The sequence below is a fragment of the Vicia villosa genome, linkage group LG1 (assembly GCF_029867415.1).
Source record: "Vicia villosa cultivar HV-30 ecotype Madison, WI linkage group LG1, Vvil1.0, whole genome shotgun sequence".
Lineage (NCBI taxonomy): Eukaryota > Viridiplantae > Streptophyta > Magnoliopsida > Fabales > Fabaceae > Vicia > Vicia villosa.
In genome coordinates this window covers 21,444,860-21,459,514 of record NC_081180.1, presented here as the reverse complement: position 1 = coordinate 21,459,514, position 14,655 = coordinate 21,444,860, and the positions used below count along the sequence as shown (strand labels likewise).

Below are 14,655 nucleotides of genomic sequence, written 5' to 3'. Positions count from 1 at the left end.
ATTTAAAACATCTACAATTTAAAAATTAATAAATTAATTAATAATTGTCCGTTATGCTATTCACACATTTTTATAAATGCGGCTTAAAGTGTTTAAGGGACAGATTTTATAAAAAAAAAACTAGTAAGATACTCGTGCGATAAATTTATTTAATATAATATAAAATATATTTAAAAATATATTTAAATTTAAAATAAATTAATTTTTATTAAATAAAAAATTTATTATTATATAAATTTAATTGTATTAAATAAAATATTGTCTTTCAAATAAAAGAAATTGTTGATTAAAATAAAAATATATAAATTATATTGATAATGACCTATTGACCCATGAGATGATACAGTTTATTATCGTACTTATATAGAAATGTAATAGATTTAAGATAATTTAACTATATAAATTTAGATTTGTCTATAGTTATATTAAAGACAATTAGGGAAGACAAGTAGACCCAAACCCGCGGGCCTCACCTGCATCCGAACCCGAGTCAACGGATAAAAATCTGAATTGACTGGATTTGAGTTCGGATGTTATCCGATACTTCGGATGCGGGTTTGGGCAGTATGAAACCCGCACCCGAAATTCAAAATCACACTCGCTTATATATATATATATATATATATATATATATATATATATATATATATATATATATTGGAAAATTGTAGAAAAAAATGTATTTTATGTATTTTGTTGCTGGTTCGGGTTTGGGTGAAAAAACTCGAATCCAACGGGTGTGGGCGTGGGTGTGAGTGTTATTTTGCCACCCAAACAACCTTTAGGTTCGGGTACGAGTTTGGATAGTGCAAAACTCTCATCCGACCGGTTGTCATCCCTAAAAACAATATCTTTTAGGCTTTTTAATGTAACTACATAACCCGTTAGTTTGTGATGTGCAAGTCTTTGTTTGAACTCTTTTTTAATGTAATAGATGGTTGGAATCCCTTACAAGTAATATGAAAGCAAAGAGAACCTTGTGTCATTTCAACAAACAAAATCAAAATAGTTTACATAAAGCAAAAATTCTAGAAAAAAATGGAGCAACACGTGATCAAAGCATAATAAAGAAACCATCAACACTCCAATTTATAGTCTTCTATTGATTTTTTTTCTACTGATACGACGAGAATGCAATTGTTGGACTACTATTAATCGGGACTAAAGTTGATAGTTAAGGAATTTGAAGCAGGCTGCGGACAAATATCATACCAACAACATATGCCTGCACCAGGAATAGAATTTGAAGGAGATATTAATTAATATTGCACATCATGATCAAATAGATTTTCTATATCAGTAGAGTGTTAAAAAATTTAAAGTTCTATTTCTTTTTTCAATAGATCCTCTTATACATAATACAAAAATGGAAACAATATATTACGAGAGAAAATAAGAGATGAATAAATTTAAGTGTACTGAGTAAACAAGTTGCAACAAACATTAAAAAATTGGAAATGCTATTCTTACACCAATTCTTACACCTACACCGTATGTACGGACGACATTGTTCATGTACGGATGACATTGTTCATGTACGGACGAATACTATTCATGTACGGCGTGAATACTATTCATGTACGAACATTTATTTTTAATACCTAAACATGCATTAACCAACTTCATTACTGTATTAACCAATTTTTTACACTGCATTAACCAAGTTTGATGACTGCTAAAAATTATTTTTAATACTTGGATGTTGCATTAACCAACTTTATTACTGCATTAACCAAATTTTTACACTGCATTAACCAAGTTTGGTGACTGCTAATAATTATTTTTAATACCTGAATGTTGCATTAACCAACTTCATTACTGCATTAACCAAATTTTTACACTACATTAACCAAATACGATGAACAGTGTTTGATGTAAGTATTTGGTGTAATAAATAGTGTAACAACATCATTACTCTTAAAAAATAGATGCAGTCCTTAAGCACTGACATCATAAGACTATGATCATCTTGTGATATTTAAGTGTACAATTAATATACAACTATTAGTCATATACTAAAGGTTCATGAAACATTTTCAATTAAGTAATATTCCTCATATTCCTTTTTCTACTGAAGCATTTCTTACCATCACAATCATAAAACAAACAATTAATCATAAGTATGGTCTATCTTACAAGTATTAACGTTTTAACCACAATTTTTCTAGTTGTTGCTTTCAGGATAAGAAAACACTATGCTTCTAGAATGTGTTTTAAAACATCTACGATTAAAAAAATTAGTGCATTTAATTAATAAGTGTTGGTTATGCTATTCTCATATTTCTATGGAGCTATGCTATTTTGACAATTTTTTCCTACACCTGCGTATCTTACACCTTACATCGTATAAAACAATAAATTTAAATGGTTTTGCACAGAAATCAAGGTAAATAAAATATTAAAAATAAAATTAATATGTATTATGCATAAAAATAGGTGTAGGTGTTAAAAAGGGGTGTAAACATATCATTTCTCATTTCTATAACTGTGGCTTAAAGTATTTAGGGGACAAACTTTATCAAAAAAATTGAGAATTGCCAATGCAAAATAGTAGTATTTTATCTCTTTAGGTTACAATTGTTTAGCCATGGTTTATTCTTTCATTGCCTAAAGTAAAAAATGTTACAGGGATATTTGTGAATACACACAATCTTGCGGCGTTTAATATGATATTAAAATATCCAAATAACACCTCTTTTAACATACATGACTATTATTGTTAAATTCAAGTATGATTGGTTAAGTTTCACATCACCTATAAATGGTTAGAATAATGGAATTATAATAGAGGTGTCTTTCTCTTATGGTCTTGGAGCATTAGGTCAATCATTGCTTCCACCTTTTCCAAACTCCTTAACAAGTAGTATCAGAGTCTAATTTGACTCAGTGGAAAACAAAACGTATAAAGAGTGAATAGTTAAGTTCCATATCACTTATGAATGCGAGGGTCTTAAGATTTTGTGTGGAGAAACAGGGCCGGTCCTAACATTTTAGAGGCCTAGGGCATATAATAACAATAGAGTCTTAGTAAAAAATATAATTTTTTAAAAAAGAATATCATCTATTTAAATTATAAATAATATCAACAACATCAAAATTAGTCATTTATGCGTGTAACTAACATTAAAAAAATGTGATATTCTAATTAATATTTGGTATCAGGAGCATCTCAAATAATTTAAAAGCATCTTCCAATTTTAAAAGTCGGTCTTTGATAAAAAAATTAAAATAAATTAACAAGAATCATATTTTATTTTAGTTGTAATTAACATTAAAAACTAAAAAAGAAAAAAAAATTATGTATAAATATTTCAATGTCCGAACTAAAAACGTTCTTACGATTGATGGTGCATGCATTTATTTTTTAAAATTATAGTTTTTTTTTTCTTTTATTTATTTAACCTAAATTTTTTTATTAGAAATATGACTCGTAAAAATATTTTATCATAAAAGTTTAAGAGAAAATGACCAACCACGATCATGAATTCCGTCAAGTCAGACGATAATTTTTAAAAAATGTATATGACATGAAAAAACGATATGTTCTTATTAAATAACAGTGTAAAACTTTTCTGTAAAATAACTTAAAATATCACTATTCTGTAAAATTTATGTTTTAAAAAATGAAATAAAAAAATTAAAAAATCCAAATGATTAACTATTCAGCACAAAATTACATTATATAAATAAATAAAAAAATCACATTTAGAAAATGGCCATATTATTGTCAATTTACTGTAGCTTGTTATTTTGACAGTTTTTAAAATCACTTGATTGATTTAGAAAATGGCCATATTATATTATTGGCAACTTACTGTAAATAAAAAGAAAAAACATGCATATATACTTGTTTCAGGAATCGTCTTGCTGTAGCTTTTTATTTTGACAGTTTTTAAAATAAAATGGAAAAAAATGTATATACAAATTTCAGGAATCAATCACACAACCTTACCATAAGAGAAAACGCGCAGGACCACTGTGTTGTAGCTACATTATTGTATACTTATTCAACACACAATATATATTGATAATTTATTTTATAATTTTTGAAGCCCAAAACCTAAAAAAAATATGAGGCCTTTATGAAGAAGTGGCGTCTCTCTCCTTGGAGTAATATGCTTGATGTTGTTTTTGTCTTTCCTAGACTAAAAAAAATTATGACCCTTGAACATTTTCGTTTGGTTTTGATCATTGTAAACATTACTGATATAAACGAATAGTTGCTAAGTGAATAAGTGTCGCATGTGTATTGGTATGCAGTGTATTAGATCATGAGGGGAGCATTCATATTGAGTTAAAAGAAACTACACAAGTGAGAAAGACACATTACTACAAAAAAAACATTTTACCTCGGACGCAAAATACATCTAACTTTGGCTACATAAACGAGGTAATGAAGGGCGTCGTGAAAAGTTTTCACATTGTCCCTCGGTTTAAAACACCAAGGGAAAATTCATATGCACATAGGTTCGAACCCTAGCTTCTGCACTTTTAATATTTTCAAAACTAGTGCATCATACCTCTCAGTTTATCAGTAGAACCAAGGGGTAAGATATATTGTTTTTTTTAACTCGTTACAAACTACAAAATATTAATAAATTGACTGTTTACTCAGAATATTACATTGTTTATATAAAATATTTCTGTAAAAATATATAACAAATTTTAAATCCGACTCATCGTTATCACTATGTTTACCGTGAAATTTGGTAAACAACCACTAGTTTCTTTTTTTAAAAAAGGTTACTTGTAGGATCGAAGTGCATAAGTTCTTCTAAGTTTGTACAAGTTTGCATTAAAAAGTAAAGGACTTCGACAAAAGCGAAATCTTGAAAAATTAAAGTAAGATAAATAAAGAGTAAACACTAGTGCAGAAAATACTTTTTACATCGGGCGAAAAGTACATTTTACATCGGGTCTGAAACCGATGTAAATCCAAGCGATGTAGTAAATCCAGTACATTTTACATCGGTCCAAAAACCGATGTGAAAATCATGATACCGCATCGGTTTCACGTATAGACCGATGTAAAAAGTATGTTTTTACATCGGCTTTGTAGTTGGCCTGATGTAATTTTTTCTGTAATTTTTTCATGAAAAGGCCAGTTTCATCTCCTGTAAGTTTTTTTACCTAATTTTTCATATTTTGCCAATATCACACAACCCACACTTAGATCACTATTTTATATTTTTCTAACAACTAGTGAAGCATAATTTCATTGCACGAAATTGTTAGGAGATTATATATATATATATATATATATATATATATATATATATATATATATATATATATATATATATATATATATATATATATATATATATTCTTTCAAAATGAACAAATGATTTACAAGTAAATGATTTACAAGTATCAATCTAGGTTACACACAATTGTACAAAATTATAAGTTATGGTGGAATACTACAATAACAAAACAAGTGAAACCATACAAAATCCAACCATTTATAAGTCTTTTCCCGTCCTTGAAATACCAACATGCAATCCACAATAAGAGCATTTGTAGCTTCGATAGACAACACCAAAATCACACATTTGCTGACAATAAAAAATAACACCAATTAACATCAGCAGACAACACCAAAATCAATAAACTAAAATCTCACACACACACACATACATATACATATATATATATATATATATACATATATATATATATATATATATATATACATATATATATATATATATATATATATATATATATATATATATATATATCCACAATTTATTTCTGATTCAGCCCTACTAAACTACATCAACAGTTGCTGAACATTTTATGAAAAGAAATTATAATATCGATTCGTACAAAATAAATCATAAAACATAAAACTGCTCTAAACAAAAGAATGTGTCTTCTTATGCATACCGTATAACAAGTTCAGAAGTCTCGGTATCCCATTGAAGAACACAGAATTTGTATCTTTCAGTAGCAATAAACAAAAAATCTTGTGCTTCACCCTGTTTAATCCATGAACACTTTAGTATATGCGAAATAAACTAAATATTATATAGCATCCAAGAAATAAAGATGTATTATTCTCACATGAGGGCGAAAAAGTTCAAGCGTAACAATTCTTCCATATAATGGCACATCCGGGATAGACTGCAAAGAGAACATTCATTCTATTACATAATCAACCAAAAGTAACAAATTGATTGAGATCAAAATCAAAGAAGTTCTAGTAAAAAGATCCACTACAAAAAATTTATATTTCCCAAGTAATCAAACTTCATGTCCTGGCAGTTTTTGAAGTTTGTATATTCTAAGTCATCATCTATGAGAAGCTAAGAGCAATACCCAGTCCTTGCCATGGCAAAGCACAAATCATAATTGGACGACAAATGTGTGGATTATGGTTTACAAAAAAACATCCATCCTAAAGTGATATCAACAACAAGATCCGTCACAAAATTCAAATCATCCATTGTTGCATTGAATAAAAACATTCCAAATAATAAGAATAAAAAAACACTACCCAAGCACATGACATTCTTAAGATGAAACAATCACCAATTAAAATAAGGTTAATATCACTTCAACAACCATAAAAAATTGGCTACTATATATGCTCCAGTACCAAAACCATGGATTGCTAACAAATAGTTAGACCAACTAAAGTTGGATACGATTGATTTCTAAAACTAGCCTTAAATATTTCCTGCAGCTACATTACATAGATTTATCAAAGAATCAAAGTCTCTGCCACACCTTTAGAATATTTCCTACAGCTACAACTATAGAATAACTTTAGATACCATTTATCATCCACTTCAACTTATCAACTTATATGTAGTTAAAATCAATCTTTCTAATTCAAAGATATTGACCCAGCCTTCCTATACAGTAACACAACACAACCCTTTGGAACCTTCAATTCTAAAATAAATAAAGTTTAGCATGACTTCTTAAATCTTACCATCATAATCATTATAACCATTATCATTTACACTCACTTCATATCAGGCACAGTGTAGGAAAATAATACTGTAAAGAAACCAAAATGATTTTTTTAAATTAAGAAATTTATAAATAATTAATTTGTCTAATATTTATCACAAAAAGTGGATCAAACCAACCACAAATGCAATCATGGACAACAGTTTTCACCTAAATAACATAAACAACATCATTAAACGTTTAAAAACTTGATCCAAGACTATCAGTAGATACAACTCATGAGTCAAAAACAATATCAAAGAGGAAACCAAACCACCAATTCATAATACAAAATGCTATGTAAAAATGAAATGCTAAACTTTTCTAATAATAAAAATGCATGTGGTCAAAAAATCAAAACTGAGTTTGAAATCAAAAGTTGTCACAAGCGCCTCAAAATGGGAATCAAATCCAAGTATAGTGTTTAATAACATTCATGAAGTAAAGTTGTGAGAGAATATATCTCACCAGCCCTAATGTAATACCAATCGGGATCATAGGGAGCCAATTCTTTGAACTTTGCAATTTTCACAATATCAGTCTATTCAGGCAGCTCCATCTATTTAGAAGATAAACAAATAAATTTCAACTTAAAAATAGCAATTAGAAACAATACCACCAGTCATGAAAACAAAAATGACAAAAACCACCTATTTCCCAATTCAATGAATGAAAAAAAATCTGATTCCCAAAATCACAAAACAATTCTATGTATGGATAAGCTTTAACAAAAATGATTTTACTCCAAAAACATATAAAAAAAAAATCTGATTCCCAAAATCACAAAACAATTCTATGTATGGATAAGCTTAACAAAATTTACTCCAAAAATATATCAACAAAAAGCTGATGAGGCTTGAATAAATCACCTCTACAAACTCTATATTTTCAATTAATAATGGGATGCTTGGTTCATAATTTAATCAGAAAAGTAAATTGAAAGCTCTATTAGGATGCTGCAACAAAAAACTGATTATTTCCTTGAAATAAGCTAATCCAAACAGAAGTTAAGCCAATAACACCAGTTGGAGATAGAAACCAAAATTCTTCATATCAAACACTAATTGATTAATTAATCAACTTAATTATTTTCTAGTGTAACACACTAATAAAAATCGATGAATTTCAAACAGACGTCAAATCTTCTCCAAAATTTCAAACATAAAAAGATCCAAAAGAAATCATACCTTGCCGTTTGAGATGAGCGGAGTAAGCCTTGGCGAATTCGTGAGGAGAAATTCCTTCACGGTTATCAAAGAAGCCATGGCTAATGCTGATTATCATAATCGCAAATGCTTTCGCGGCTGAGAGAGTGAAGAACGAACACAATGCCAACTAGGGTTTCAGTTTCATTTGCTATTAAATAGAAAGAAGAGGTTTCGGCAAAAGAAAGAAGAAAAACAAAATAATTTTTGTGTTGGAAAGGAGGCTATGCAGTCGCACAGGCAGGCTGAACCGGAGGTGGGTCACCGTCGGACTGGGTTTCGCCGTGGGCAGGTGGCTTGCTGTGTCGTGGTGGCTCGATGTGTCGTGGAGGGAGATCTACGGCGAAGCTGTCGTGGTCGCGCACAGAAATGAAAGAAAAGAAATTTTATTTTGTGAGTGAAGGAGGCTAGGGTTAAGTTGGAACTAGTGGGAGACTTTTTCCATCGGGTAATATATGGGCCGATGTAACAGGCCTTTCTGGTAGACTTTTCCCATCGGGTAATGTATGGGCCGATGGAAAAACCTTTATAAAATTTTTTTGTCTTATTTACAGTAATGCCACCGTGTAGACTTTTCCCATCGGGTATTGTATTAGACGATGGGAAACCCTTTTCTGGTATACTTTTTCCATCGGATATTATATGGCCTGATGTAAAAGCCTTTATAAAAAAATTAGTTTTATTTACAGTAATGCCACCGTGTATTGCATTTTTAATTTTTGAGTTATTTTTTCCATCAGCTCCATTAAATATCTGATGTAAAATCCCTAAATCAATTTTTTTTCACATCAATTTGTTATAAAACCTGATGTAAAATTTTTTGACATATATTTTTCACATCAGTTATCTTTATACTTGATGTAAAATCTTGTAACCAAATGTAATATTTTTAGTAGTGAAAATTGCTGGAAATGCAAAGGACTTCGACAGTGGTCAAAATCTTGATAGTTGAAAATAGATGAAACTGAATTGAAAAGAAATGAACTTGAAATGCAGAAAAATTAAGTTAAAATAAAAGACTTTGCATTGAATGAAATTGATGTTCGAATACATACATTGCACTCAATTTACTCGTTTCTCGCTTTACTTGGGTATTTTGAGTATAATGAGCTTTTGTAGTAAATTCAACACACCGAATTCTAACTCTAGAACTACTATTCATACAAAATGTAAAACTAACTGCCTGTAACGTTGTACTCCTAAGGAATCGACACGTCATTTCAGTGTGTATTTCACATTCATTTCATCTTCCACGTGTATCTCCTAATGCAGATAAGAACAAAAAACACTTACTTGCCTTTGCTGAAGGTCTCCACCGTCCTTGTCAAACTATTTGTTTATTTTCTTGTTTTAAAACTACTAAGTCATAAGCGCTATTGTGAACACAAGGACTTTGACACCTTCCTTGTTGAAGCAGTCATGTCGAAATATCTCCAACATGTCTGTCGAAAAGCACCTCCATAACCATTCAAATTCCACCAAATGCTTCTTCAATATCTTTCTTGGTATGCAGAGATTTGAGGATGTCGAAAAATCCCAACTAACACTGTTAGTGAAGATCAGATGTTGGATCCTCGTTTCATTGAAATGTCGGAGAAGAAAAAATGTTGGGTGCAATACATTCGAGATCCTTTTTGCATTTATCTGTTTCTGATGAGAAATAAAAAAGTCAAATAAAATAAATATAAGATTATTGAAGAACACGTCAAAAAAATGATTATTGAAGAACACAAACCTTAAACCCAATTTATTTTCTGTGCTTGCAATCCATTGTAGAGAACCTTACCAAGTTTTTTACGCTTCAAAGTTTTCATGTTATATATTTTATTAATAATTATTAATATTCAACATATTTTTATAATGGATGTCTGTTAGGTTTCACGCAGATCACTAATGCAAGTTTCTTGAGCATTAATACTCATGAAATGGATGACAAAAAATGTTTAAGAATAGTGATCAATATCCTCAATAATCCCGCCAAAATTATACCCCTAATTTTTTACATAAACCGAGATAAAATGTATTTACCCTCGATTTCAGTAGAAAACCTAGGTGAATAAGTTTTTTTAATATTAAATTGTTTATATAAAATATTAAATTACTTTATTACATCAAATGCAGTGTTATCATAGTAGCTGTTATTCTCAAAGAAGAACATATCTTCGATGTAATTCAGATTCTGTTGGATACATTTTATGCTCATTCTTTTTAAGTTCTATGGATTGCATGTATCCAACTTCTAAGGAGTTATCTGTTAAAACTATGGAATTATCTGTTCCAACTATAGGAAATATTTTTTCTGCACTTGCAATCCATCATAGAGAACTTTTCCAAGCTTCTTTAAGTTCCAAGATTTCATTATCTTGAACAAATGTTTTTATGCTTTCACAAGAAAGATATATATATATATATATATATATATATATATATATATATATATATATATATATATATATATATATATATATATATATATATATATATATATATATATATACACAGTGGTGAATGTAGATGGTTTGTTATGTATTGCTGTTTTGACAATATCTTAAGCATTGTTCCTTTATGAATATAAGGTAGAGATTCGTTATTGTAGTTGTGTAACATTTCCCATCGATTTTGTTAAAAAACCAGAGGGGAAACATATTTTCTTTTTTAAATAGAAAAATAAAATAAGTAAATCTCTCGGTTTTAGAAAAAATCGAGGTGATATATTTGAAGCAAAAATTGTAAATGATACAAATTTGAAAGTAACATTTCATGTTTCCATTTCAATTTTTTTACCATACACCATTATTTGTGTGCAATTTACAGCAAGTTTAAGAATAAATTTTTCCATGTTGTCAGCCAAGGAAAGTAATATTGTTTTTTTATTGACAACATAGGAAAGTTATTCCAAAAATATAACAACAACAACAACATCAATACCATTATGTGAGATAAATTGCAATGGCAAAAAAAATATTTAGTTCAAGATTGTAGAACATTGAAGATTTTTTCTTTCTTGTCATCCATCCCACAAGAGTGATGCATACACGTTTGAGGCAGGGCCGGCTCAATCAAACTGGTGGCCCTGTTCTAATTTTGAAAATCGATCCAACTTTTTTTAAAAAATAAAATAATAATAATAATAATAATAATAATAATAATAAACACATTAAAAATATAATTATATATTAATTGAAAATAGACTAACTAATGACTTTTGCTCAATCACATTTTTTTATATATTTTGTTATAGATTTTTTTAATTTATTAAACTTTTCTTATAATATTTTTTTTTATTAATACTAATATAAAATTGAACCTTCCAAAATTTGAGATCTCCCCAAATATAGGACTCTATATGTCTGTCGAAAAGCACCTCCATAACCATTCAAATTCCACCAAATGCTTCTTCAATATCTTTCTTGGTATGCAGAGATTTGAGGATGTCGAAAAATCCCAACTAACACTGTTAGTGAAGATCAGATGTTGGATCCTCGTTTCATTGAAATGTCGGAGAAGAAAAAATGTTGGGTGCAATACATTCGAGATCCTTTTTGCATTTATCTGTTTCTGATGAGAAATAAAAAAGTCAAATAAAATAAATATAAGATTATTGAAGAACACGTCAAAAAAATGATTATTGAAGAACACAAACCTTAAACCCAATTTATTTTCTGTGCTTGCAATCCATTGTAGAGAACCTTACCAAGTTTTTTACGCTTCAAAGTTTTCATGTTATATATTTTATTAATAATTATTAATATTCAACATATTTTTATAATGGATGTCTGTTAGGTTTCACGCAGATCACTAATGCAAGTTTCTTGAGCATTAATACTCATGAAATGGATGACAAAAAATGTTTAAGAATAGTGATCAATATCCTCAATAATCCCGCCAAAATTATACCCCTAATTTTTTACATAAACCGAGATAAAATGTATTTACCCTCGATTTCAGTAGAAAACCTAGGTGAATAAGTTTTTTTAATATTAAATTGTTTATATAAAATATTAAATTACTTTATTACATCAAATGCAGTGTTATCATAGTAGCTGTTATTCTCAAAGAAGAACATATCTTCGATGTAATTCAGATTCTGTTGGATACATTTTATGCTCATTCTTTTTAAGTTCTATGGATTGCATGTATCCAACTTCTAAGGAGTTATCTGTTAAAACTATGGAATTATCTGTTCCAACTATAGGAAATATTTTTTCTGCACTTGCAATCCATCATAGAGAACTTTTCCAAGCTTCTTTAAGTTCCAAGATTTCATTATCTTGAACAAATGTTTTTATGCTTTCACAAGAAAGATATATATATATATATATATATATATATATATATATATATATATATATATATATATATATATATATATATATATATATATATATATATATATATATATATATATATACACAGTGGTGAATGTAGATGGTTTGTTATGTATTGCTGTTTTGACAATATCTTAAGCATTGTTCCTTTATGAATATAAGGTAGAGATTCGTTATTGTAGTTGTGTAACATTTCCCATCGATTTTGTTAAAAAACCAGAGGGGAAACATATTTTCTTTTTTAAATAGAAAAATAAAATAAGTAAATCTCTCGGTTTTAGAAAAAATCGAGGTGATATATTTGAAGCAAAAATTGTAAATGATACAAATTTGAAAGTAACATTTCATGTTTCCATTTCAATTTTTTTACCATACACCATTATTTGTGTGCAATTTACAGCAAGTTTAAGAATAAATTTTTCCATGTTGTCAGCCAAGGAAAGTAATATTGTTTTTTTATTGACAACATAGGAAAGTTATTCCAAAAATATAACAACAACAACAACATCAATACCATTATGTGAGATAAATTGCAATGGCAAAAAAAATATTTAGTTCAAGATTGTAGAACATTGAAGATTTTTTCTTTCTTGTCATCCATCCCACAAGAGTGATGCATACACGTTTGAGGCAGGGCCGGCTCAATCAAACTGGTGGCCCTGTTCTAATTTTGAAAATCGATCCAACTTTTTTTAAAAAATAAAATAATAATAATAATAATAATAATAATAATAATAATAATAAACACATTAAAAATATAATTATATATTAATTGAAAATAGACTAACTAATGACTTTTGCTCAATCACATTTTTTTATATATTTTGTTATAGATTTTTTTAATTTATTAAACTTTTCTTATAATATTTTTTTTTATTAATACTAATATAAAATTGAACCTTCCAAAATTTGAGATCTCCCCAAATATAGGACTCTATACTTTTGCATAGGAGATAGAACATCACATAAATACTTAAAAGTATAACAATTTGAAGATTAAATCAAACAGCGAATAATAAAAGAAATGAAAGCAAATAAGGGTTTGTGTAAATAATGAGAAACTAGAAAGAAGGAAGTATTAGGAAATTAAATTGTGATGCATCTAGAATTTTAATCTATCACAAAAGAATAAAGACTTTTAAAAAACAAAACAAAAACTATGAATGATTTTTATTTGAGATATTCTAACTACAGCATGAGCAAAGTTATGTAGCAATAAATGAGATATTATAAACAGTAATTAGGAGATATCGTGTCATTATAATCAATTTTGAAAATTAATTGATTAAAAAACCAAATGTTAAAAGAGCTTTATAAGAAGTGATGCTATATTTCAGCAAACCAGTGTAATTTTATCTTCCTTATAATACTAATGAAAACAAAGATAGAGAAAGAAAAAAAAAGGAAAGTTCCACATCGAATATTTGAAATGGTCTGAAGGAAAAACAAGCTATGAAAAGTATCTCGCGCTTTGAATGTGCCAACACTGTCTTGCCAAAACTATGTGGGACCATTTATAATAACTTATAATTAGTATAAATTTTTTCAAGGCTTGTATTTATATTGTAAAAATGGGCCCAATAAGTTTGGGGGCCCTGTGCAACAGAGCTGGTTGCTCCTGCTTTGGGCCGACCCTGGTTTGAGGCGACTACATATAAGTTATGTTTAGAATAACATCTGTTTAATAAGCAGTTTTATAGTAATATCTGATTATTTTATCATTTGGTTATTAAGGAAACCGAAGAGATGGATAATTTAGTTTACACTTATAAAGAAATAAAAACATAAACTGCAATAGTTGAGATTCGAAGCGTGTCCTGAATTGCTTTTTCCCTCGGTTACTTTACAAATCAAGGAAATATGTTGTTTTTTTTTTTAAAATGGCGCGCCTTAGCATTATAGCTCGATTTTTTGTACTGAGATGAAAATTGTCATAAAATATATTATTGTAATAATGACACTGCATCTTCACCTAAAATTTTAAGACGTTAAATTTATGGATCATCTCACTTATATATTGATAACCTCTATTTTTTTTCAAGCAGATATTTATTTTATCGAAGGGTTTTGAATTGGCCCATTTGATCGTCTTTCGCCGAAATTAAAGAAAAGATAGATAATTTATCTTTTCAAAGCTATCATTCAACACAAAAAAATAT

At 28.6% G+C, this 14,655-nt stretch overlaps 1 protein-coding gene across 2 annotated transcripts; it reads right to left on the bottom strand.

Moving 5' to 3' along the window:
• Positions 1 to 5,394: 5,394 nt before the first annotated feature.
• LOC131602339 (uncharacterized) lies at positions 5,395 to 8,543 on the bottom strand. 2 transcript variants are annotated; one of them, XM_058874432.1, is made up of 5 exons: positions 8,151 to 8,543; positions 7,432 to 7,522; positions 6,070 to 6,129; positions 5,893 to 5,984; positions 5,395 to 5,558 (listed from the first exon to the last, which is right to left on the bottom strand). In XM_058874432.1, exons 2-5 carry the CDS (start codon positions 7,459 to 7,461, stop codon positions 5,411 to 5,413), a joined length of 330 nt encoding a protein of 109 aa, XP_058730415.1. In that variant the 5' UTR covers positions 7,462 to 7,522; positions 8,151 to 8,543; the 3' UTR covers positions 5,395 to 5,410. The 2 variants fall into 2 exon arrangements, with proteins under 2 accessions (XP_058730415.1, XP_058730409.1); XM_058874426.1 differs by lacking the exon at positions 7,432 to 7,522.
• Between the last annotated feature and the right edge of the window lie 6,112 nt (positions 8,544 to 14,655).

What these genes read in the sequence shown, in the direction of transcription:
- LOC131602339 (XM_058874426.1), bottom strand. Translation starts at nt 8,228, where the DNA reads ATGGCTTCTTTGATAACCGTGAAGGAATTTCTCCTCACGAATTCGCCA. An exon ending in CGCTCATCTCAAACGGCAAG is followed by an intron (nt 6,130 to 8,150) that starts GTATGATTTCTT and finishes TTCTCTTTGCAG; the next exon opens with TCTATCCCGGATGTGCCATT. An exon ending in TTGAACTTTTTCGCCCTCAT is followed by an intron (nt 5,985 to 6,069) that starts GTGAGAATAATA and finishes TGGATTAAACAG; the next exon opens with GGTGAAGCACAAGATTTTTT.